The sequence below is a fragment of the Canis aureus genome, chromosome 8, assembly GCF_053574225.1.
Source record: "Canis aureus isolate CA01 chromosome 8, VMU_Caureus_v.1.0, whole genome shotgun sequence".
Taxonomy (NCBI): domain Eukaryota; kingdom Metazoa; phylum Chordata; class Mammalia; order Carnivora; family Canidae; genus Canis; species Canis aureus.
In genome coordinates, this window is record NC_135618.1 from 65896065 (window position 1) to 65921948 (window position 25884).

General features: G+C 52.3%; 1 protein-coding gene and 1 long non-coding RNA gene across 9 annotated transcripts; one reads left to right on the forward strand and one right to left on the reverse strand.

The window, feature by feature from the left end:
• Positions 1 to 7292: 7292 nt before the first annotated feature.
• Positions 7293 to 14855, reverse strand: ZNF853 (zinc finger protein 853). 8 transcript variants are annotated; one of them, XM_077907724.1, is made up of 4 exons: positions 14497 to 14855; positions 14164 to 14242; positions 13577 to 13699; positions 7293 to 10783 (listed from the first exon to the last, which is right to left on the reverse strand). In XM_077907724.1, exons 1-4 carry the CDS (start codon positions 14506 to 14508, stop codon positions 8667 to 8669), a joined length of 2331 nt encoding a protein of 776 aa, XP_077763850.1. In that variant the 5' UTR covers positions 14509 to 14855; the 3' UTR covers positions 7293 to 8666. The 8 variants fall into 8 exon arrangements, with proteins under 8 accessions (XP_077763850.1, XP_077763854.1, XP_077763853.1 ...); XM_077907728.1 differs by having other exon boundaries at positions 13577 to 13694; positions 14148 to 14242; XM_077907727.1 differs by having other exon boundaries at positions 14148 to 14242.
• Positions 14856 to 15198: 343 nt separating this feature from the next.
• Positions 15199 to 19539, forward strand: LOC144318168 (uncharacterized). Its single transcript, XR_013383993.1, has 2 exons — positions 15199 to 15457; positions 17367 to 19539. It is a non-coding gene; the product is annotated as an uncharacterized LOC144318168 (long non-coding RNA).
• Positions 19540 to 25884: the final 6345 nt, after the last annotated feature.

Sequence of the window (25884 nt, forward strand, 5' to 3'; positions counted from 1 at the left end):
TGAGCCACAAGGAGAGAGGAGAGAGGTGGTTGGCAGTATGTCCCAGGAGTAAGGCTTACCCAGGCCTGTGTACCCCAAAAGAGCAGGAAGCAGACAGAACAAGAATAACAGAGCCCCAAAGTGGACGTTGCCACTCAGCCCAGCCAGCGACTGGGGTTGGTGGAGGTACGCTGTCCAGAGGGGAAGCAGCAGCCTCTCCCAGACACAAGGGCTAGCCTTAGCTTGAACTCCTCCTGCACCGTGCTCCCTGGACTGGTCTGGGGGGACAGCAGTAAGGGACACAAAGGAGCATACCTCCCTGTAACCTGTGAGCCGTGGGCCAGGTGTTGAGGGAAGTGCAAGTGGGATGGGTGGCATTTCAGCCAAGCTGGAAAGAGGCCCAGAAGCTGGAGCAGGTGAGATCCCACCGGAGCAAGAACCTGAAGGTGGGGAGCTTGGGGCCAGTAGGGGATTTGGGACCACCGAGTGCTGCATTAGGGCCCCCATGGTGATAAGCAGCCACCAAAGGCACCAAGCAGAGGTGGCTCATGATTTGCCAGGTTGGAGGGTGTGGGTGCACCGTGGGGAGGGGTGGGGGACATGGCAGGGGTCCAGGTGGGCAGCAGGCAGCTGACCCAAGGCTGTTGAAATAACTTGGGTGGGAAGTGACAGGGCTTTAAGATGACAAAGTGTCTTAGTTGGTTCAAGCTGTTATAACAAAGATACCAAAGACTGAGAGGTTTAAACAATAAACATTGATTTCTCATAGTTCTGGAGATTGGGAAGTCTGAGATCAAGGCATTGGCAGATTTGGTATCCAATGAGAACCTGCTTCCAAGTTCATAGCTGGCACTCTGGCTGTGTCCTTATTCAGTGGAAGGGTCAAAGGAGCTTTCTGGGGTCCCTTTTATTAGTGAGGGCTCCACCCCCATGACCTAGTCATTTTCACACCCTAATGCCATCACATTGGGGATTAGTGTGAGATGAAAGAGGGGCTGGGGCGGGGGGGGGGGGGGGGGCGAGGAGGACACAAATATCTAGTCCACAGCTCAAGGTGACAGAGTCAAGCTGTGGAAATGGGAATTTCTACTGTCTGGGGGTGGGGCAGGGAACCTGATAACTCTGGGAACATTCCCAGGTTCTGCATCCGTGGCATCACAGTAAAGGACTCTGCCCATAGTCCTTCCAGAGGGAGCCCCTCCCCCACCGCAATCCCCCCAACCCTAGAAGCCATGCCTGCCCAGTCTGTCATATGAGTCCATCCCAGCCTCCCACCTCAGCAGTGCAGGGCAGGCGAGGAGAGAGCAGTCGTACTGAGGCCAGGCCAGAGGGCAGAAAGAAGGAGCAGGCGGAGATGACACATGTGTCCAGTCAGCGGGGGCGGGGGGGTGAATCCAGGCGCCTGCAATGGAGCAGAAAGGAACAGGCAGGGGTGGGGCCTAGACTGTAGGCAGACGGGGTAGGGGGTAGGGGTGACAAAAAACAATTTCCTTTAACCAAACTTTCAGTCTCAGCCTCTATCTCAATTAGGCCCTGACTTCCAGCTTACCTGTCTGTATCACCCAGTTTTAACAAAAATCCTGTCAAGTCGGTTTGGCCAGAGTCCCCACCTTGGATATCTGATCACCCTCCATATCTGGTCATGGTCCTCACCCCTCCACACCCCACCACCAGGATGTCTGATTGCCCTGGCTTGCCTTCAGCAGGAATCCTGTCTGGTCTGTTTAACCAGAATCCCCCTCCCCCCCGACCCCTGATGTTTCTTCCATCTTAGTAAATGTCCATGCACCAACTTCCCGCTACCCTGCTCCTTGGCTGTAAATCTGCACTTGTCCTTGCTGAATCCCGATTTTGGTCCAGTTCTATTCTGAGGTCTCTTTTTCCCTATTGCATTAGGTCCTGAATAAATCTGTTTTTACTGCTTTATTATTTTTTTAAAGATTTTATTTATTCATGAGAGACACGCAGAGAGAGAGAGAGGCAGAGACACAGGCAGAGGGAGAAGCAGGCTCCATGCAGGGAGCCTGACATGGGACTCCATCCCGAGTCTCCAGGATCAGGCCCCGGGCTGTTTTTACTGCTTTAACTACTGTCTGACTCTGGTTCTTTTTCGCAGTGGCATTTCTGCCATCTCACCGTGCTGGGCATGTGGGGCTGGGTGGGAACTTTGGTTGGCATCCCTCTGTGCTAGACTCCTTGCCAGTCTGGCATGAGAGTCCAGGAGGAGCCCAGAAGGGCTTCCTGCAGGAGGAGCCAGTTGAGCAAGTCCTGAGAGCAGAGTGGGAGGGAGCTCTGCCCAGACAAGGGGCCAGTCCCTGAAGGCAGTGGCAATGCCTGCAGTGGGTCTGTGCAGAGGCAGCGCCAGCCCCAAGTGTGTGTGCTCCTAGAGAGACGGAGATGGCTGGCATGGGCCTCCCAGAATTCCAAATGCACCTGTATGCCGCATACCTCCCACATTCCTGTGCCCCTGCTGTTGAACCACAGGAAGGCTGACACACAGAATGAGCTTCATGACAATCACTGGGGGGCTGACAACCTCTTTACGGCCATCATCCCCTTGGAGGGGTGAGCAGGAATTAGGCAGAAGAGGCTACTGGTAAACTCAATTTCATGACTACATCTTTTTTTTTTTTTTTTTTTTTATTTATGATAGTCACAGAGAGAGAGAGAGAGAGAGGCAGAGACACAGGCAGAGGGAGAAGCAGGCTCCATGCATCGGGAGCCCGACGTGGGATTCGATCCCAGGTCTCCAGGATCGCGCCCTGGGCCAAAGGCAGGCGCTAAACCCGCTGCGCCACCCAGGGTTCCCGATGACTACATCTTTAATAGGCCCCCAAAAGCAAAAGTCCGTGTTTTGGGGGACACCATTTGATTTCTTACATCTTGTTTAAAATCTGTTTTTAAATTAGTTACTTCTTCAGGTGGATTTGGGAAATCTGTCGAGATTGAATTCAGCAATGAGTAGCAGGAAACCCCAGCTAAGCAGCAGTCTACACAAACCAAGGTGTTACTGCCCTCTGGTGAGAGGTGTTCTGATGGGGGTGGTCCCAGGCTGCTCCAGCAGCTCCTCAAGGCTGCGGACAACCTCCCCTCGCCACCTCTCCCACCCTAGCCCCATTCCTTCCCTCCCCTGCCCGTGACTGAGTCCCTCAGCAGTTTCCTAAACCACACCCCTGGGGCAAGGGGCAAAAATCATCAGTGCACAGATTAAGTGGCCTTGTTCAAATTTGATTTGTGTTTATGTATTTACTTACCTCACCATTGATTGCTTACTTATTCTGAAAACAGATAAATAAGTTGAGAGTAAGTCAATTTTATGGCCAGTTTGTACCGCCTGACAGAACGTCACATTCTGTCATGGTAGGAAGGAGCCTAAAAGGTTTTCAAAAGGGTGTGAGGTGGCAGCCAGAGAAAACCTGAAAAGTTTTTTATGTTATTTATTTATGAGAGACACACCCACAGAGGCAGAGACATAGGCAGAAAGAGAAGTAGTCTCCCCACAAGGAGCCCAATGCTGGACTTGATCCTGGACCCCAGGATTATGCCCTGAGCCAAAGGCAGCTGGTCAACTGCTGAGCCACCCAGGCATCCCCTGAAAAGCTTCTTATCCGAGGCAAGGAATTCGAATTTTCTCCTGCAGATCATGTGAGACAGAGATGGTTTAAAGGGGTGCTGGGAAGAACTTTCAGTAATACCCAGTTGTTACCTTGTCACCTTTCCTGCCACTTCTCCTCCAAGTCCTCTGATAGCATCAAAGAGAAAGTCTCTCTATGGGGCTGCTGGTCTCCAATACCTCTCCCACACATGGTCATCACCCTTTAGACAAAAACGGAACGGGCCTTGAATTTGGAACTTCCACTGAGCAACTGGGTCTCACCATAATTTAACAACAGTTTTGTTTCCCTTGTACTTATTTTTACAGCTGCCTTCTATTTTTTAGGGAGGGGGAGGGGCAGAGAGAGAGAGAGAGAGAGAGAGAGAGAGAATCCCAAGCAGGCTCCATGCCCAGCACAGAGCCCGACTCAGGGCTTGATTCCACAGCCCCTTGATCTGCGCTGGGACTGTGACTTAGCTTGATAAACAGCATCCAGCATAAGTGACACCACACAGCTTCTAAGGTTAGATCACAAGAAGCCTTGCAGATCTAAGCCCAGGTCTCTTGGGACTCAGGCACTCTACTCCCTAGTCACATAGAGAAGTTATGGGTAGCTCCAGTGGACAGCCCCACTGAGCTCCCAGCCGATCGCCAGTATCAACTACCAGCCTCATGATGAACCCATGTCTCAGCCCCACTGAGCCATCAGATGATCACATGGGGCAGAAGAACCACCCAGCTAAGCTTAGGCAATCTGCAGAACCATGAAAAATAATAAAGAATCTGTTGTTTTTAGCCACTATTTTAGGTGGATTATTGCACAATTATAGTTAACTGAAGCAGAGGGCATTAGGAAAAACAGGGGACATCTAGAAGGACTCCTGGGTGTTTGTCTCAGTCTCCAGGTAGTTGGTGCTGCCAGCCAGTGAAGGGAGGAATCAGGAGATGCAGGCTTGGCCGGGAATTAAGAGCTTTGTGTGATCTTATTGAGCTTTAGATTTTTGTAATATCCAAGTCTGGGAGACTGATGAGTCTTCAAGTCCAAGAGAGAAGTTCAAGGGTAGATTCTGATGTCATAGGCTGGGATGGAGTTGCCTGGGGACCCTACCAGATCCTACCTGCAGGGGAGGATCCTAAAGGCACAGCTATGTCCTTTGACTGTCTGGGGGGGGGGGGGTCTCACAATTCATTTCTACAATGTCTAAAATTTTTAACGTACGAATAGTAGAAAGCCTTATCTCATAGAAAATCCAACCAGAGGAAAGAATTTGTGTGTGACTCTTTCTTGCTTTAGATGCAACAAACATATTTGAACTCTGGGCCTGTTTCCCTGTACTACTTAGCCTTTTGTGTTTGACACACAGTAACCCAGAACGATAGACACACTTGCTCCCATTTTAGAAGCAAGGAAAGTTGTCACACAGTAACTGGTGGCCAGAATTCCAATCCCCTGTTTCTCCCTGGAGAAACATTAAAATTTCCTAAAAGATACCAAGTTGACTCAAAGGAAGCAAAGACCAGTAATGAGTCAGGCTCTTTTCTGCTTTATAGATTTGATTTTATCTCATTCCCTGGGGATTTTCCATTTTAGAGAATTCTGAGCTTAGCCAGCCAGCTCCTGATATGGCACAAATACAGCCCAAGGGCCAGCCCAAAGAGTTGGACATGATGGAACTGCAGCTACCAGGTAGAGGGGGAGTGCTTTCAGGGCTGAGGAGATGAGGAGCCTACCTCCTTGCTACATAGCCCTGGCGTGTCAAGTGTCTCTGTGCCCACGATTCCCCCACTCTGGACACAGGAATCCCAGTCTGGGAAGCACTGGTCCTGGGAGCTGTGAATGGGGATGAGCCGATGTTGGGTTTCTGGCCACACAGACAGGAGCTCAGGATGCAGGGACACTGGGGTGGGGACAGCAGGCAGGAGCCCTAGGCACCCTGGCTAGGGCAGGTGGGTGGGCAGCGCAGCTTCTAGATCAGGCCCCCCCATCCCCACCCTGACTTGCACCAGGGTTCTTCCCATGACATTTGTTCAAGACATAAGTACAGGAGTGAGAGATGGCTCAGGCGCAGAAGAGGGTGCCTATTCCAGTCTCTGCTGGCTAGACTGCTGATAGGGATGGGGGTGGAGGTAGCCAGGACTGGGGACTGAGCTGGTTTGTGGTTAGGTGGCAAAAGTAAGGTGGAGGACAGTTGAGTGATGAGGGCAGTGATCAGGGGTGGCCAGCCCCCCACCCCCATGGACAGAACCTGCCTCATGGAGCCTTCCAGGAGCCACACCTGGCTGGGCTTCCAGACTCAGGAGTTATGGAGGGGGTGCACAGAGGGCAGGCTTGCATAGTCTTAGATGCCTATGGAAATGGAGAAGCCTAATAGAGGTGACAGAGATGCTGAGAAGTTCTGGGGACAAGTCAGGGCTGTAAACAGGAGGAATTTAGGATCTTGAGGCTAATGGATTCTATAAAATCTAGCCCCTAGCTCTCCCTTTCATTCCATCACCTATCTCCTATAGCACCGACCTCCCAGCCACCTGGGAACTCACAGTTCCTAATCACATCAGTCCCTCTGGCTCTGATCCACTTTACCATGTGACTTCTGTCTGGACCACCTTCCCCTCCAATCCCTCCTGACCTCACCTTGCAAACACCTATGGCTCAGCAAGACCTCCTGTGAGGTCACTGGTTCCCCATATCAGAGTCAGGTGCTCTCTCCCCTGTAGCCCATCCCATTGTATGACCACGTGTCTCCCTCCTACTGGGCTGTGAGCTCTTCGGTGATGCCTGTCAACACCTGGGGCCACCTGTTCTAAACCTGGAACACATCCCCTTCCCCAACCCAGGCCCCAGCACACGGCCTTCACTTACCAATAGGCTCAGCCTCTCCACCTGGATGCGGGTCCCTGTCCTGGGTTCCGCAGAAGTAGAATGCAGAATGTTCCCTCAAGGAAAGAGCCAGGGGAAGCTGGTGGGAGCAGGAGTATGGCACAGGGGAGGGCATAAAGAGGCTCTCAGGCAAAGCCCTACAGAGGCAAGAGCCTTCTACCTTGTCTCAGGGCTCCTCTGGAGCAGAAGTGATGCCTCAGACTTGTCCCAGCGTGAGAAAGGGAGCTGGGCTTTTGCAACTCTTCAGAGTTGGGTTAGGGGCCACTTTCCCTTCTCTGAGAGTGTGTGAGATAGAAGAGCTGCAGATGCTGCTGGGGGAAGCCAGGCAGGGTGGGGAGAGCCTACGTATCTGCACAAGGACCCACCCAAGATGTGGGCAGAGAATCAACACTTGTCCAGGCCACTCATTGTCTCACACAGATCCACTCACACCCCGCATGCCCCCTCATCTTCCCCATCATCCCTGGGTCCCCTTGCCTTAGGACCTCTGCTGGTCTCAGAGGCCTGTCTAACAAGATGACTCAGACCTTCACCCCTGAGGGGTCATAGACTCAGTTGAAAGATCTGCTACCCAACCCCATCAGTGAATGGGTTACTCAGGGAAATGGCTTTAGCCCATCAGGGCCTATGGGGGGCAGCAGGGACCCAGGAAATCACTATTGTACACAAATACTGTAAACGGTGGCAGAGCAAGGGAAAATGCAGCCACTTCTGAAATGATTTCAAGCTGTCCTTAGGAGATGCCCAAACTGGCCTTCTTGAGCATCTACACTCAGGTCCTCATCCCATTTTATGGCAAGACACAAAACCTGGGAGTGAAAACACAGAGATAAGACAATGTATTTCTTCCATTTAAATTTATTTTTCAATTTTTGTTTCTCACTTACCAACACATTTGTAAGATGTAGCAGGCTGTGTTAGTAAAGGAGAAGCAGGGGGACAATGAGGGGTGCAGGATCTAAACAGCCACACATGGGAAGCCGAGAGCAGGAAACCCTTGGGGGCAGCAGGGGCGGGCAGCCTCCTCCACCATCCTGCCTTCCCACAGGGATTAACATTGCTGAAGCTCTCACAGACCCCCCAGACAATTCTGTAAACGTTGTAAAAAGCATTTCTGTTGCCTCCAACTTCTGTCCCCCAATTTATCCCTCTGACCCCCCTCTCCCAGTGATGAGGCAGGATCTGCTCGGGCCAGCACCTTGCATAGCCTGGCCCAGGAGAACCCTGCCCCTGGGTCTCAAGGCTCCAACCCCACAGCCTTAGTCCCCAGGGCAAGCAAAAGAGATGCTTAGAGCTGGTGGATCTCAGGGAGGTCAGGGCGGGGCTTCCTCAGAACTCTGTCCCCAAGGGGATCACTCTGCTGGACCTCAGGGAGCATTCTCAGAATGCCCTTTGTTTCAGCGGCAGGCTCCTGGTCAAGAGGACACTGAAAGGCCCCTGTGGGCTCGGGAACTTGGCAGCAAAGCCGGCTAGAGCCTGACTTTCATGCTTATTGGAGCCCTTAGTTCCCCTGGAGGGAAGGTGTAACTCCCACCCAGGGAGGGGCTTCCTGGCATTTGTGCACTGACCCAGTGGACACTCTGACCCTGTGCTTAGGAACACATTTTAATCAGGATTATATCCACCCTGATGAATTTTCATTCTAGAAAGTACTTTCAAGGCATATGCCACTGAGGACAATTCAATGCCTTGATCAGTTTTCTACAAAGTGCAGATAAATTTCCTTTCTTCCCCCATTTTTTTTCTTTGAAGAAATTTTCACCAGGATCAAATCCTATTCCTGTGCGTTTCACCACATGTATTCGATTCCCTGGTTAGTGTTCAATGCATGTCTAATGTCACCAACTGTCACACGCATCACCGGCAGTTTTCTCCTGTGGCTCTCACTTCTACGAAGTCCAGTTTTCCAGGGGAAGGGCTTTGCAGACTCCTCACGGATTGGTACCCAATAAGAAATTTGTGCGGCGAGCTGTTCGTACAGATGTGCAACATCTGTGCTGCCTGGCCGCAGCGGCTTCCCTCTTATGGAGGTGCAGCCTTCCCGAGGGTCCATGAGTGAACTTGGCCTCCCCTCTGCTAACCAGGGGGAGAGCCGGAAGCCCGGCCACAGCCAGCTTCCAGGAGGCGCGCACACACCATGGATCAGGAGCCTGCGCTCTCCCGGACCCCAGCGTGTCCCCCCACCCCGTCCCCGCCCGTCCCCGCCCGTCCCTGTCACGGTGCCTTGTCCGCAGACCCCGCTGCCTGCTCTGAGCGTGCTGGGCCGCCGGTGGCTGCGCGTGTGCCACGGAGCAGGCCCAGGCCCCGCGAGCGGCCGGCGCCGTGCAGCTGGCGCTCGTGGCGGCGGATCTGCACCTTGTGGCGGAAGCGCTCGCCGCAGTCCTCGCAAACGTAGGGCCGCTCACCCGAGTGTGTGCGCCGGTGGCGCAGAAGGTTGGACGAGACGCTGAAGCGCTTGCCGCAGTCGCCGCAGGCGTAGGGCCGCTCGCCCGTGTGCGTGCGCTGGTGCTGCACGAGCGCCGAGCTCTCGCTGAAGCGCTTGGCGCAGTAGGAGCAGGCGTAGGGCTTCTCACCGGTGTGGATGCGCTGGTGCGTCACCAGGTTGGAGTGCTGCGAGAAGCCCTTGCCGCACTCGCCGCAGCGGTGCGGCCGCTCGCCCGTGTGCGTGGCCTGGTGGCGCACCAGGTCCGTGCTGCGGCTGAAGCCCTTGCCACACTCCCCGCAGATGGTCGGCCGATCCCGCGCCCGCCGCCGCCGCCGCTGCCTGGCCGGAGTCAGAGCCGCGCTGCCCGCGGGGCCGGGAATGGCCACCACCGCGGGCGCGGCCACGGCAGGCAGCACCATGAGCTCCTGCAGCACCACGTAGCCCGGGGGGGCCACCACGACCGCGGCTGGAGCCCCCGGGGCCGGAGTCCCGCCGCCCCCCGTGGTGGGCACCAGCTCCAGCTGCAGCTCCGGCTGCACGGGGGTCAGCTCCAGCTGCACCTCCTGCTGCTGGGCTCCCAGCTCCACTGGGGTCAGCTCCAACTGCACCTCCTGCTGCTCCTCCAGCTGCTGCTGCTCCAGCTGCTGCTGCTGCTCCAGCTGCTGCTCCAGCTGCTGCAGCTGCTCCTGCAGTTTGAGCTGCAGCTGCCGCTGTTCCTGCTGTCTCTCTAGCTCCTGCTGCCGCTCCAACTCCTGCCGCTGCTGCTCCAGTTCCTGCTCCGACCCCAGGTCCACTGGCATGAGCTCCAGCTCCACTTCTTCCTCCTCCTCTGGCTCCAGTGGACAGGGCTGCTGCTGCTGCTGCTGTGGTTGCAACTGTTCTGGCTGCTGCAGCTGCTGTTGTTGCAACTGTTCTGGCTGCTGCAGCTGCTGTTGATGCAACAGCTGCTGATGCTGCTGTAACTGCTGCTGCTGCAACAGCTGCTGTTGTAACTGTTGCTGCTGCAGCTGCTGCTGTAGCCGTTCCTGCTGCTGCAGCTGCTCCATCTGTAACTGTTGATGCTGCTGTTGCTCTAACAGTTCTTGTTGTTGCTGCATCTGCTGCATCTGTAACTGTTGCTGCTGGTGCTGCTGTAACAGTTCCTGCTGATGCTGCAAGTGCTGCTGCTGTAACTGTTGCTGCTGTAATTCTTCCTGCTGCTGCTGCTGTAACTGGTCCTGTTGCATGTGCTGCTGTTGCTGTAACTGTTTTTCCTCTTGCTGCTGCTGCAGCTGTAACTGTTTCTCCTCCTGCTGCTGCTGCAGCTGTAACTGTTCCTCCTTCTGCTGCTGGTGGTGTTGCTGCTGTAACTGTTCTTCCTCCTGCTGTTGCTGCAGGTGCTGCTGCTGCTGCTGCTGCTGTAACTGTTCCTCCTCCTCCTGCTGCTGCTGCTGCTGTAATTGTTGCTGCTGCAGGAGCTGCTGCTGCTGTAACTGTTCCTCCTCCTGCTGCTGCTGTAACTGGTCCTGCTGCTGTAACTGTTCCTTTTGTTGCTGCCACAGTTGTTGCTCATACACGTGCTGCTCCTGTGCTTGTTCCTGCTGTTGTATCAGCTGCAGTTGGGGTTTCTGCTGTCCAGGTGGCACAGGTTGGGGTGTTCCCTGCAGGTCTTTCTTTTGTTGAGGCAGCTGGTCTTCCCCATCTTGCTGCTGCTGCTGCAACTCCAACTGCTGTTCTGATGGCTGGCTTTGTGGCTGCTGCTCTGGTTGCTGTTCTGACTGTTGTAGTTGCAACTCCTGTTGTCTGGGCTGTGCTTTGTCGGTGAGTTCCCTGGCCCCCATTGGAGCTGAGCTTGTTGGCGGTGGTGGGCTGCTATTCTTCTCTTGAGCTTCTTCTTCCTCCTGACTCTCACTCCCACCGCTGCCACCTGTAGTGGAAATGGTAGGAAGCCAGGAGAGAAAGATCTACAGACCCCCTTGACCCCCCCTCTACCCCTTGGCTTACCCTGCCCCACAGATGCCCACTCTAGGACACACTGCTGAGCTCTCAGCCAGGCCCCCAAAGCACTGGATCGATAGGCCATGGCAGCGTGGCAGAAACTGAAATGCCCAGAGGTGTGGGGTTGGCTTAGAAATGTGCCCAAAGGACTGTGGGTCAAGTCACTCTGGGCCCTGGCTCTCCAACCTCTTCTCTGGGCTTTCCTCCACACAGGCTCCATGCTTAGATCTTGGCAGTGACAAGAGCCTGGGTTCCAGGGGCTCCCCAACACCATTCCCAGAGAAGCCTCTCATGCTTAACCACCATCTAGTAGGAATCAGTGAACAAGCCATTCCCACAGCCAAGCCACAGGCGCACGATGAACTCAGACCTCAGTGAGGATCATGCCTTAAATACGCGAAACTTTCCTTCTCTGTAAATAATAAAGAATTTCTGTAAAGCTGCCTGAAAGTATTACCACAGGTGGTTTGTAAAAGTCACCGAAGTGTCAGGGAGAGCACAAGGCTTCCAGGGGAAAGTTCTCAGATTGGGCCCCAACTCTACCAGTTAACAAGTCTCAACCTCCTGCAGCCTTGGAGCCCTCCCTGTCAGTAACAGCTTCAGGATATCCACACTTTCAGCTTCAGTGGTGAAGGAGGTAGGGCCCTGGCATATCCTCTAGAACCTGGCAGGTGCTTGACAAATCACTCTGCCCACAGGTTAGGAAATTAGTTTGCAAAGTAATGAACAGTTTGGAAATAGCAAGGACACAACTGACTCCGTTTAAAACAGCCTACAGACTGGACGTGTTTGAGACTGTTAGTCTGGAATGGAAAGGATTGGGATCCCTGGGTGGCGCAGTGGTTTAGCGCCTGCCTTTGGCCCAGGGCGCAATCCTGGAGACCCGGGATCGAATCCCACGTCGGGCTCCCGGTGCATGGAGCCTGCTTCTCCCTCTGCCTGTGTCTCTGCCTCTCTCTCTCTGTGTGTGTGACTATCATAAATAAATAAAAATTAAAAAAAAAAAAGAAAAAAGAAAAGGAAAGGATTATCTCCACAGCCTCATGTCAGTAGGGTGAGTAGCCAGGTAGGTAACCTCTGGGAACCGGAGGTTTTCTGACTCAGAGAAGATGGAAAAGCAAAAGAAGATGGACCCTTCTCAGGGCCACCGTGAAAATTCGAGGGGGTATAAGTGCAACCCAGTGTTGTGCAACATAGGTGTTACTCCACTGTCATGTTTCACTGTCTGCACAATATCCACCTGTTATTTCTCAATTTGAGCATTCATGCCGTGTTCATAGAAAATCCCAAGAGGCTTGTTCCATTCCCAAGTCTGATTTCAACCCTGCTCTTCCTATAGCCTCATATGTTCAGTTTTGTAACAGAAAGCAGAGGTTCAATTTAGAAAATTTTGCTTTCTGGCCACTTTTTCTAGGAGCATATTGATTTAATAAAAAATGAAAGGATATCTCCATGTAAATAATTTCCTTTTAGAAAACTATTTCTAAAAAAAGAAAGAAAAGAAAGAAAGAAGGAAAGAGAAAAAAGAAAACTATTTCTTTTTTTTTAAGAAAACTATTTCTAATAACATTCTTTTTTATTTTTTATTTTTTTAAGATTTTGTTTATTCATGAGAGACACAGAGAGAGGGACAAGTATTTTTCATACACACTCACCAGCAATGAGTATGTGGCTGGTGAGCAAAGACAGCCATGAAAACCTGTCTCCCCCACAGCAGGTCTGAGCCACACCAGCCTCCCAGTACCTCTGGGAGGAACAGGGACATATCGTGCCTCTGTGTGAATCCTCACATTTCTAGCACAGCACTTGGCCGTGTAGCTAGTCCTGGCTTCTTGCAGCAATGTCAGCATTTTTAACGATGATGTTTTAGTAAACATATTAAGTGTCACCTGAAGTGCATACCCTTCCAAGACTTTTCTCAGTTAAATATTTGAGCCTGAAGACCCTTCATTCAGTCCACACATCCCTAACCAAACCTTCCAATTCCCTTGGTTCTTTTCATGCTGTTCAACCCTGGGCTAGCCCCCACTTGGTGTGCTCAAAGCACAGGGAGGGAAATTGGCTCCCAGGAGCATGACCATCATAGAAAGTTGGCCCAGAGTGGGTCTCAGATGGAGAAGGCATCTTGGAAGGTTCTACAGGGCCACCTATGCTTCTGGGCAAAAGGGGAGAGAGAAGGATGGAAAAGCAGAGGTCAGGAAAAGTGGACAAGGTCAGAGAAGGCCACAGGACAAAGAGAAGCCAAGCCAAGGGGCCAATGCCTGAGGTACAAGGGGCAGGGGGAGAGAGCCCCTGAATTCAATCTGAGAACTTGAGTCTGGAGCCAGGGACAGGTAGGAGGACAATGGAGGCTCCCTGACTACTGGGGACAAAGCAGCAGCTCCCAGCCAGCACATATCTGGGGTTCAGGGCATGGGCTGAGAATGTCTGCACTGTTGAGAGCCTGTCACCAGCAAAACCATGGCCTGATTGAGCTGCCTCAGAAAATCCTAAGGCGAACTGAAGTGGGCTGGTGTGACGTGAGTGGCTGCAGGTTGCCCTCCCCACCCGGAAACCACCAGGTGAGCACCCTTGTGGACAGTAGGCTGCCCACCATCCTGCAGAATGCACACCCCCACCCCGTTGGCCACAGCAGGCCTGGGGCTCTGTCAAAAGATCCTCTGGGAGCCTGAGGACTATCTTCTGCTTTAGGTCAGAGCCCACACCCCTCTGAGCCCCTCACCTGAGAGGGTGTCAGGCCCTGGGCCCCCATCTTCAAGACACCGAAGCTCCAGCACGAAGGTTTTGGCCACTGCCCCCAGCTCCATCCTAGCGTTCAGACCCAGATCCTGAGGAGCCAGCTGTGCTGAGAGGAAGGAAGGAAGCTGTTCAGGTGGGCAGGATTGCTGGGAGCACCCCACCTCTGGCCTACCCGGTGGCGGTAACTGCCAGAGAGCCCCCCAGTCTCTGCCTCGGGCCCCAGAACCAGCAGCTCCAGCCAGGCTGGAAAGGATAGGGGATAGCTGGGGAAGGGAAGAGCAGGGCTGCCTGGAGGCTCAGCTCCCAGGGCCCCTTCATTTCCCTGCAGAGGCAATCCTTTCTCTCTTCTCTCTCAACTTTGCAAGGCCCACATTCAGCCCCATGCCTCGGGACTGCGGGTGCATGTGCTCCACACTGAGGGCCAACTGTGGGAACCGGCCTTCAGCGGGATGGGGAGCTGGAGTCCCAGGAGGGACACATGAGGAAGTTTGCAGAAAAAGAGACACATCTCACGTTCCACCGTCTCCTTCAAAGCAACTGACAAGTGGGTTCACCTCCCTGGTTTCTTGCCTCCCAGACGGCTGTTGGGGTTCATCCGGTCTTCCAAGCCCACATGCAGGCCACAGGTTCCAGATGCCACCTCAGCTCCCTGGGAAGGCAGGATTCCAGAGCACTGCAACCCACGGAACCAGCGGTGGCCCAGGGGATCCTGAAGTCTGGGGGGTTCCCCAGCTCTCTCCTGCCTCCACCCTGGCCCCTGCAGATGTGTCAGCGCATCCAGTCCTGCCTCCCCTCCTCACAAGATAACTCCAGCCCCCCCCCCCCCCCCTTCTCAGGATCCAGCTCAAAGCTCTCAAGGGCAGCGCCCGGGGTTGGCCGGCTCCCCAACCCCCTGGGCCTCACCTGGTTCAGCATTTCCTGCTCCTCACCGCGGCCTCTGCACTAGGGGAGGTGTGGTCAGCAGGGGCTGGAAGGTGCAGGCAGAGCGTCAGCCAGCTTCTTCCTGAGGCGCCTCCATCCAGAAGGCGCCGGGGAGGCGCTGGGCCACCCGGGGGCCTCTCTGGGCACTGCGGCGGGGCTGTCGCTGTCAGGGCTGCTCAGGTCGCCCCGGGCCGCAGACGGGGCAGAACGGAGTTCACCAGCAGAAGTTGGTGTCGGCTCCCCGGAGAGGGGCCGGGGCGGCCGGGCGGGGCGTGCGGGGCGGGCGACACCGTCTCCGCCCGGCCGGGTCCGCCCGCGGCCACAGGTGCCCGGAGCCGGCGCGCGGGGGCGGCCCGCGCGGGGTCCGGTTGGCTCGCGCGTCCGGCCGGCAGCGGGCGGCGGGGGGCAGCGGGCCGGGCCGGGCCGGGCCGGGCCGGGGGCGGGGGCGGGGGCGGCGGGGCCGGCACAGGAAGTCCCCCCGGCATCCGCATCCTGTCCCCCGCCCGCCGCCCGCCGCCCGCGCCCCGCGCCCCGGCCCCCGCGCCGCCGCCGCCGCTCTAGGCCGCCGCGAGCTCGGTGGGCTTAACCCTTCCAGGCCCGGCCGCTCGCCCGCGGGTGGCGACTGGCGCTGCGCGGGGGCTGCGGGCGAGGCTCCCGGCCCGGGCCCTGCCGCCGCCGGGGGGGCGCGTGCAGCCTCGGGGCGCCCCGGGCCCGCGTCCAAGCTGTGGTTCATTAGCATCTTAGATGACTCTCACCTAACGCGGAGGCCCCATCCCGCCCCCCGGCGGACCCAGTGGAGGCCGCCCCCTCCGCACCTCGCACCTGGAACTCCTCCTCCTGGAGCCTGGGATGGCGATGGAAGGGGGCGGGGGGGGGGGGGCGCGGAGTCTGTGCGCGCTTGGACCCCAAAGGACCGGACAGGGCCACCCTTGGTAACTGAAGGGTAAGTCCAAGAGCCACACCCCACCCCACCCCCGTCAGTACCTGACCCCCTTCGCCCTCTGCAGGACTCCATCCCTACTGGGGCTGTGCAGAGGCCTCCTCAGATACGCCAAGCTAACCCCTGCCTGGGTCAGGGGCCTCCTCCTCCCGGATGCCTTACCTGACCATCTTGATATCCCATCACTTGGCTGCACTGCACTGTCCTAATCTGGAGGGTTCACACTGAGATCGGGATACTCGAATTCTCTTGAAAAACCCAAAGATCTGGCCCTGGAGAGCTGTTCCTGGGATAGAGTATGAGAATGCCTCACTGGAGGAGGGCAGAGCCCTCATACGGTCACAGTCCTCTGCCCTCCTTACTGTCTCCATGCTCACATGGCCACCCATTTTTGGATACTTCCTGACCCTACAGGTAGTGGAGCTCTGGATTTCTCTAACCCTCCTCTGAAAAGCTTGCACTCTGTCTGGCAGCTTCACCCCCAGACTAGATGCTCCAGAGGACAGAGGACCACCTCTGCCTCATCAGGGGAGTAAGTGCAGCAGGAAAGGGAGTAAGGAGGCAGGAAATCTGGATTCACAATGGCCTCTTCCAGTTGGGTAATGAGGCAAATTATTACCTTGCATCTGTGGAATAGGAACAGCATTCTGCTAGCCAGGAGTTTAAGGATAAGTGAGCATCTCCCCTCTGGCCAGCCAGATGTGCACCTTTCCCTCCCCTGGGAGGGTTGGGAGCAGAGCTGTCTCTGCCTCCTATTTCCTCCTGGGAGACCTCATGCCCAGAGGATCCAGATGATCCACTTACTCCTTGAATCTTTAACCTCTCTCTCTCTCTCTCTGCTGGCTTCTTTCCAAGAGCATTTGCTCATTCGCCAGGCTCTCCCATCTTAAAAATATGCAACCTCTTCTCTCTCCTGCCCTCCATGACCAAAGTTCCTGGAAAGATGCCCCATAGCAGCTCTGGCCATATCTCCATCTACCTGTCCCTCCTTCTCCTTCTCCAACTTGGCCTCAGCCCCATCACTCCATCCAGACAGCTCTGTCTAATGTCACCACTGACCTCCACGCCACTAGAGCTCGCATGCTATTCCTCTCTAGGCAGCTTTGGACACTTCTCTGGTGGCTGATGAGAGGTACCACCCTTGGTTCCTCCTTCCTCTCTATCTGCCTCCTTTCTGACTCCTTTGCAGGCTCCACTTCCTTTACCAAACATATTGCTCATCTATATGCTATCAAAACCTATGTAAGGTGTCTTCCCAAATCAATGGTTCTGTCCTGAAAAGCACTTCTCCTGTCTATGACTGAGCACCTCTTTTCTTCCTCTTTCACCTTTAAATTAAAAAAAAAAAATTTTTTTTTTTGAGAGAGAGAGCAGGCAGAGGGGTGGGGAGGGGCAAGCAAGAGGGAGAGAGAGAATCCCAAGCAAGCTCCATGTCCAGCATGAAGCCCAACACAGAACTCGATCTCACAACCCTGAGATCATGACCTGAGCTGAAATCAAGAGTCCAACCCTTTTTTTTAAAAAAAGATTTTATTTATGTATTCATGAGAGACACAGAGAGAGAGAGAGAGAGAGAGAAAGGCAGAGGCACAGGCAGAGGGAGAAGCAGGCTACATGCAGGGAGCCCGACGTGGGACTCAATCCCGGGTCTCTAGGATCAGACTGCTGAGCCACCTGGGCTGCCCACGAGTCCAGCCCTTAACCAACTGAGCCACCCAGGTGCCCCTCTCAATTTTTTTTTTTAATCCAGGCAATACATATTCTGAATGAATAAGTCAAATTGTTCTGCGAGGCTTTAGCAACCACAAAAATCTCTCCTCGCTTCTGAGTCCCCTCCCATTTCTTCTGATATTTCTTCCCATGTTTCTAAATAATATGCTTATAATGCTATTATTTGGTTTTTCCATTTTAGGTAGTATCTGTGGACACCTCACTTTGGAAGATGCAGATTTAACTCCTCATGCTACACACGCACATGTCCTCCTTTTACCTGCAATAACTTGTCTGGCCTTCGTCCAGTTTTCTGGGATAGAGCTTCTACACCTTTGGAATCTCTCCAGTGATAGGAATGTCTTTGTTATTCAGGGGGTGAGGGGACTGGATTAGCTTCAGATGGGAGCTGGTCATACCAGAAAGACCAACCATGTGATTACAGGGTTGGGGCTCTGAACCCGGTGATATCAAACCAACCTTTGGGGCTAGAGATTGAGGTTAGTCAAATGGCCAAGGATTCAATCGATCATGCCTACATAATGAAACATCAATAAAAACTGTGGGCACCAAGGTTCAGGTGAGCTTCCTGGTTGGCGAGAGCCACTCTGTGTCCAGAATAGAGGACATGGAAGCTCTACATTCAGGACTCTCCCAGACCTTGGATCTCTTCAGGGACCATGACTGGTCGTGCTTTATATCCTTTGTAGTAAAACTGTAATTGTAAGTCCAGCACTTTCTTGAATTCTGTGAGTTAATCTAGTTAATTATCCAACCTGAGTAGGACAAATGAATCCCTGAATTTGTAGCCAGTTAGTGAGAAGTTCCGGGGTTCCTGGGGACTCCTGAACTTGCAGCTGTTGTCTACTTGCTGGGCATGATGTCATTATCTTGTGGAGTCTGTACAACTCTGGTGGTCAGCTGCAGAACTACAGGGCAGGATGGCCCTTTCCACAGTGTTATCACAGTCTGGGGTAAATCCACATTTACTATTCCCATAAGTACATCTCTGGAAATAATTTTCACTGCCAAGTCCAGTAAAAGTATTTGTATGAGTTCCCTTTTAAAAAAAAAAAACTATTTATTTATTCATGAGAGACACAGAGAGAGAGGCAGAGACATAGGCAGAGAGAGAAGCAGGCTCCCTATGAGGACTCGATCCCAGGACCCCAGGATCATGACCTGAGCCAAAGGCAGATGCTCAACTGCTGGGCCATCCAGGTGCCCCTTTTTCTTATCTTTTTTAAAATTTGCTTTGATTCCTTTTTTAGAAACTCCTGAAAAGTCTTTTTGTGTCCTCCTTTGGCTCTATAAATGCCTGTGAACCCAAATTTCCACCTGGTCAAACTCGTCAGAAAATCTATTTGTTTCATTTTTTTTTTCCCAGACATCCCTTCTGGAGCCTCCTTCCTTTGCATCCATATTGGGCAGTTTGCCCTCTGGAGTGCTGCTGCCAGCCTGGGAGTCTAGTGTCATCATCTGGGACTTTGTGTCTCTTTCTCTCTTGCATTAATCTGTTTCCTCATACCACATATTTCTCCTTCTTAAGTCATAATAGAGACAATTAGCACTCACCAAATATTCCAAGTGTTCCCTTATATTTCCAAGTGTTACATGCAGTTCAGCTGGGGTTAAATGATTAATGTGGCCAGGAGACTATGAAGGCAAGTGACCTGTGCTATGTCTAAGTCAAAACACATGGGAGCTGGTGTGCCACCTCCATCTCACACCTCCCTTGCCGTGGGAACTTGGAGGAGATGTGTAGTGGTAAAGAAACAAACGTATAGGGGTACCTGGGTGGTTAGGCATCTACCTTTGGCACAGGTTGTGATCCCAGGGTCCTGGGATCGAGTTCTACATCAGGCTCCCCATTCTCCCTCTGCCTATGTCTTTGCCTCTTTCTCTGTGTCTCTCATGAATAATAATGACAAAAATTACAAGCCCTGGAGCATTACATAGGGGATGATAAGACTACCCAGGGATTAAGATCTCTAGGGCTAGGGCAGCCTGGGTGGCTCAGCAGTTTAGCGCCGCCTTCGGCCCAGGGCGTGATCCTGGAGGCCCAGGTTCGAGTTCCGCATGGGGCTCCCTGAATGGAGCCTGCTTCTCCCTCTGCCTGTATCTCTGCCTCTCTTTCTCTCTCTCATTAATAAATAAATAAAATTGGGATCCCTGGGTGGCGTAGCGGTTTGGCGCCTGCCTTTGGCCCAGGGCGCGATCCTGGAGACCCGGGATCGAATCCCACATCGGGCTCCCGGTGCATGGACCCTGCTTCTCCCTCTGCCTGTGTCTCTGCCTCTCTCTCTCTCTCTCTGTGACTATCATAAATAAATAAAAAATTTAAAAAAAAACTTTAAATAAATAAATAAATAAAATCTTTAAAAAAAGATCTCTAGGCTAGAGGGGCAAGAGGGAAAAATGATATTATAGACACAATTGCTGCATTTATGAGGCTGGTGTGACCAGTATTGGAACTGCGATCTGTAAGCAAGAAGCAACCAGCCCAGACTGACCAGCCACTGACGGCTCCACCAGAAACAGGAAATGTCTTCTCTTCCATCCTGACTTCTGATCCCTCTTTGGTGCTTCCCATTAGCAAAATCTAGCCAGAGGCCAGCTGGCAGGGGAGCTGAGAGAAGTGTCATTTCCCATCTTCCAGGCTCCCGCAGTGGAGCATATGGAAGGATGGGGATTGAGTCAAGAGGCAACAGGCAAAGAGCTGGCACATTTGGTGACTCTGTAAAGCAAGCCTCCTGCCAACCCATGTTGGGAATTCAGACATTTGTGAGCTAGGCAGAGATGGGAATGCTGTGCCACTAGTATTGATTATCCTGACCTTCATTCCGGGGGAGCACATTCCTCAGTGGTCATCCTGAGAAAAGAGTATATGACAAGTAAAATCTGGGAAGCCCTCACATCTAAAAAGTTTTTATTCGGTGGACACCTGGGTGGCTCAGTTGGTTAAGGAGCTGCCTTCAGCTCAGGTCATGATCCTGGGGTCCTGGGATCCCGCCCTGTATTGGACTTCCTACTCAGAGGGGAACCCGTTTCTCCCTCTGCCACTGCCATGCCCCCCTGCTTGTGTTGTCTCTCTTACTCACTCTGGCTCTCTCAAATAAATAAGTAAAATCTTAAATAAAAGATTAAAAAAACCTATTCTTATATGTGACTGAGTATGAACTTCTCCTGAGATTTTAAAGACACGCTTTCAGGGGATCCCTGGGTGGCTCAGCAGTTTAGCGCCGTCTTTGGCTCAGGGTGTGATCCTGGAGTCCCGGAATTGAGTTCCACATCAGGCTCCCTGCATGGAGCCTGCTTCTTCCTCTGCCTGTGTCTCTGCCTCTCTCCCTTTCTGTATCTCTCATGAATATATAAATAAAATCTTAAAAAAAAAAAAAGACACCCTTTCATTGTCGTTTGGCCTCCAGTGTGGCTATTGAGGATGCCTAATGCCATTTTGATACTGGATCCTTTCTGTGTTGCTGGTATTTTCTCTCTGGAACTGAGAAAAAAAAATTTTTTAACTTGTACTCTGAAGTTCCATGATCACAGACACTCAGGCAGCCACTTCAATCAGGAGACTCATGCTTTTCTGTCTGAGGAAGGAATTTGAGTTATTTATTTGATAGTGTCCCCTTCCATATTCTCTTTTCTGCTTTTCTGGAATTTTGATTATTTGGATGTTGGACCTTCTGTTCTGATCCTCTGACGTCATTATGCTTTCTTTTCCATTTTTCATCACTTACTCTCTTGGTTACACTTTCTCTCTCTTTTTTTTTAAAGATGTTATTTATTTATTTATTTATTTATTTATTTATTTATTTATTTATTTATTTGAGAGAGAGAAAGAATGAGCAAGAAGAGGTGCAGAGGGAGAGGGACAAGCTGACTGTGTTGAATGAGAAGCCCAACATGGGGCTAAATCCCACGTCCTTGAGATCATGGATGACTTGAGCCAAAATCAAATCAGACACCCAACCAATGGAGCCACTCCGGCACCCCTCTTGGTTACACTTTCTAGAAGAGTTTCTTGCACTGTTTCTAACCCATCTGCTTTTATTTCTGCAATCCTGTCTTTAATTTCCAGAGCTTTCTTATTCTCAGACTGGATTTTTTTTCTTATACATGTTCTTGCTGCATGATTGCAATATTTGCTCCTGTCTCACTGAAGACAGTCAACTTTGTTCCTGCTTCCTCCATTATCACTGTTTGCTCTAGTTAATTAAAAAAAAAAAAAAAAGTGTTTGTTTCATTTCCCCCATTGGAGGATTTTGTCAGATGCCAGGTGACGCTGGCCTATTCAATGACATGTGTGGAGTAAGTCGCTCAGCAAATAAGAGAAGGACTCCGCCACGGGGAGGGGTGTCCTGCAACATCTGGTAGTGTTTTCTCTCAAGCCACTCAATTTCTCTAGAAAGACCTCCTGGCTGGAGAAGTAACTTGGCCCTGAGCATTCTAGAAGCCAAATGGGGATTGAGGGGAAGACTGGGAAGAGGTCTCACATTTCAGGAAGCAGATTTCATAAATCCCCATGGTTTCAAGAAGAACTCTTCATGCCTCTGGCTCTGCCCAGTGTTTCCAAAGTCAGAGCCTGTTTGGTACCAGGTTTTTGCCAGAGTAGATGCGAAGGAGACCCACTGGCCCCTTGTGATACTTTGTAGCCACCTTTCTGTTTTCAGCCTTACCGGGAGCCTTAGATTCTGCAGGCTTTCTGGGGGGAAATCTCACTGTTTCTTTTTGGCTTCCCTCTCTGATAGCTTAGCTTTCAACTTTCTGTACTCTGTTATGTCAGACCCATCAGTTCATTTGTGTTCTAGTTTCTAAAATTTTGTGCTTTTAATTTTTTTTCCTTACTGAGAGAGACAGACAAGAGACAGTGAGCAAAAGAGACAGAGAAAGAGAGACAGAAGGGAAAAGACAGTGGGTTAGGAGCAGGGGGCCCCATTGGGGAATGGAATGTGACAGACTTGCACCCAAATGGCGGCTTGGGGCTGCCGAAGTTTCATCTTCCACTGAGGATGATGGAGGAAGTTTGGAATATGATCCAGGGAAGAATGACAAGCTGGGGAACAGCACTGATGGCCTGAAATGTATCTAAAGCATGCACGGTGGTGGCCTAGGGGCCAAATGTTGGGCATTGCTTCCTCAGGTCAAACCCCCAGTGTTCCTTCTCAGAGCACCAAGAACCCATGGCACTTGCCTGATCTCTGATTTTACAATGTGATTGGGGTCTGCCTCCCTCCCAAGACTGCCAGCTTTGAGGACAAGGAGTCTGTCTAGGTTAGTCATCCTTGCTTCCTGAGCACTCACTACAATAAGCACTCAATAAGTATTTGTTTTTTTTTAAGATTTATTTATTTATTCATGATAGAGAGAGAGAGAGAGGCAGAGACACAGGAGGAGGGAGAAGCAGGCTCCATGCAGGGAGCCCGACGCGGGACTTGATCCCGGGACTCCAGGATCGCGCCCCGGGCCAAAGGCAGGCGCTAAACTGCCGAGCCATCAGGGATCCCTCAGTAAGTATTTGTTAAGGAACACCTGGGTGGCTCAGTGGTTGAGCATCTGCCTTCAGCTCAGGGTGTGACCCTGGGATCCTGGAATTGAGTCCCCGCATCAGGATCCCTGCAGGGAGTCTTCTTCTTCCTCTGCCTGTGTGTCTGCCTCTCTCTCTGTGTCTCTCATGAATAAATAAATAAAATCTTTTAAACAAATAAGTATTTGTTAAATTAATTATTTTTATTTTTAAATATATTTATTTATTCATAGAGACAGAGAGAGAGAGAGAGGCAGAGACACAGGCAGAGGGAGAAGCAGGCTCCATGCAGGGAGCCCGACGTGGGACTCGATCCCGGGTCTCCAAGATCACACCGTGGACTGAAGGCTGTGCTAAACCGCTGAGCCACTCGGACTGCCCCTTTGTTAAATTAATTAATAAAACAATCAGGCTAGGGGTGTTTTTGACACCTACTAACATCACAGAAACAACTCAGTATAATAATCCAATCTCCACTTGCTATCTACAGGGCATTTGAACCGAGAAGGGCAAGATTATCTCTCTCTCCCAAGGATCTGGAGAAGAGGCTCACTGGAACCAAAGGTGACTGGGTTCAACGTGCCCAGGGAGGTGCCTTAGAGCAAGAGTCCCCTGCGTTCCCATTGCTGAGAATCCCAGAGCTCCAGTTCCCACCCTTCCTGTGACATGCCCTTGTGTGCTTCCATGAAACCCTTTTCCTTGCCTAATTCACTCAGGGTTGGTCTCTGCAAATACAGAACCCTAACAAATGCAGAAATTGATACTATAAGTGGCATTTAGGCCCAGGTACCCCAGAAAAATGTGGGATTTGAAATTGCCTATTGGGCCAAGATGAAAACAAGGCAAGGAGATTCCCACACATGGTCAGGATGGGGCAGTATGTTCTGTTAAAACAATTAATACAGGTACCAGATAGGGCCACCTGAGACCTCAGGTCCTCTGATGTTGAGGCACTGAAAGATCACCTGAAGGGAACAAGGATGCCAGGACCACAGCACTGGATGGTTCCATCTGATGGCGTTTCCCTTCCAGTAAGATCTTGGTGTTCCTTTGCTGAGGCCCGGTTTGAACTGGGGGCCTTTGTGGGGCTCTGTGAGAGCATCTCAAAGCACTAGTAGCCACAGGCCAAGACTTGGGTCTCAGGTCGATTCTTGGGTCACTGGAGGGGAGCTCCACTTGGACTCTGTTTGAGTGTCATGGTGTTGCCATGACAAAGTACCACACACTGGGCGGACACTGCAGAAATGAGTGTCAGATGGTTCTGGAGGCCAGCAGTCTGAGATCAGGGAGGCCCAGGGGGCTGATTCCTCCTGTGGCTGTGAGGGAGGGTCTGTTCCGTAACTCTCTCCCAGCTTCGAGTATTGCTGTCAACCCGTGGCGTTCCTTGGCTTGTAGAAGCATCACCCCGATCTCTGCCTTCATCTTCACATGGTGTTCTTCCTTCACATGGTGTGTGTGTGTCTGGTTTCCCCTTGTGTGTGTGTGTGTGTGTGTGTGTGTGTGTGTCTGGTTCCAAATTTCCCCTCTTTATAAGGATACTTGTCCTATTGGATTAGGGCTCACAAGAATGACCTCATTTTAACCAATGACATCTGCAATGACCCCATTTCCAAATAAGGTCCCGAGTAAATAAGAATGGGGGGCAGGGATGTAAGGGTGGAAGGAACCACCAGGGAACTCACCCAGGAGGGGCACAGTGTGGCTTCCTGGGTCAGGCTGAATAGGAGGATTAAGTACTGATGGTAGCCTGTATTTTTGCGCTGGCTTGCCCATAGGGCATGGTGAAGCAGTTTCCAGGGGAGCCAATGCCAACCTGAACCAAATCTAGCTCTGTGCCTATGGGCACTGCCCTTGGCCTAGATGGAGGACTCAAAACAGAGACTTTGGGGCTAGAATACGGGGACGGATGGAATAGGGGCATTCCGTCCCAGCCATAGTCCCCCCCTTGCTACTGCCTCTACCAAAGGGGCTCAGAGGACTTCACCCTTGATTTGAGAAATGAGCTAATGATAGAAACACCAGGATCGGGGTGCTTGGGTGGCTCAATCATTTAAGCATCTGCCTTCAGTTCAGGTCCTGATCTCAGGGTTCTGGGATTGAGCCCCACATGGGGCTCTCTGCTCAGTGGGGACCCTGCTTCTCCCTCTCCCTGCTGCTCCCCCTGCTTGTCTGCTTCTCTCTCTCTCAAATAAATAAATAAAACCTTAAAAAAAAAAAGGAAACACCAGGATCACTAGAAAGCTCTTTACCACAATAAAGATGCCCCCAGGCCATCGAAATGAACTTCCTAGCCTGAGCAGGGATAGAAGAACATTCTACAGGCCGAGGCCAGAAGGCAGCACTAAACCTCTACAAGCAAAGTGGCAACACTTTATCTGTTAGGTGTTATATGAGTGGCATGGAAATCAGTTCTCTAGCAATGTAATGCTCAAATCAGTGGCTACAGCTAGGGAAACCAGTAGGCAGCCCAGAAAGAAAATAGGTAATGTGTGTAAGCTGACCTTTTCGGGCCTGGTTGGAGCTGGCCCTCCAGACTGGCAGCTGTGACCTGTCATCCCGTGCCCATACCTGGCCCTTGGATTCAGCACCGACACTGAGGACACAGCCTAGGCCTGGTGGCAGAGAAAGGCTTTGTTGCAGGTTTAGTTTCCTAGGATGCTGACTCTAGCATGGAGATTAGCCTGCCAAAGCCTTGTTACAGAGGTTACAGAGGGCTGGGAACCGGATAGGAGGGAGAGAGGAAGCAGGCGCAGCCAGAGGAGACTTTGGACTGCAGTGTGGTCTCAGTGAAGGCCCCAGGCAACCCGATGGGGATCTCTGAAGCCAAGAGCATTTTCAGAGTTATCACAAGCTAGGGGCATGAGGGCCAGGACTTTGTAAACCTGCACCAACCGTTAGAGACAGGCTCCCGTGGAGGGGGCGAGGATGTGACCTGGGGCAAGGATGTGACCTGGGGCTAAGTGTTGCTCTTTAGCAAATGCAAGTCTGAAGATGGCCAGCAGATAGGGGCTGTCAGGCAGCAGCACACTTGGCAGCTCAGGGGGATACATCCTTAAGTCCTAAAGGGGGAGGAGGATCTGGGTGGTGCATCTTGGCATCCATTACAGGCTCTTGCCATTCTCACCCCAGCGTGGGGTTCCCCACCCCGACCCTGGGTCAAGGCCACTAGAGGGAGGACTCAGGACTC

What these genes read in the sequence shown, in the direction of transcription:
- ZNF853 (XM_077907724.1), bottom strand. An exon ending in CCCCAACAGCCGTCTGGGAG is followed by an intron (nt 13,700 to 14,163) that starts GCAAGAAACCAG and finishes CCTTCCTCTCAG; the next exon opens with CACAGCTGGCTCCTCAGGAT. An exon ending in AGGGCCTGACACCCTCTCAG is followed by an intron (nt 10,784 to 13,576) that starts GTGAGGGGCTCA and finishes TTTCCACTACAG; the next exon opens with GTGGCAGCGGTGGGAGTGAG.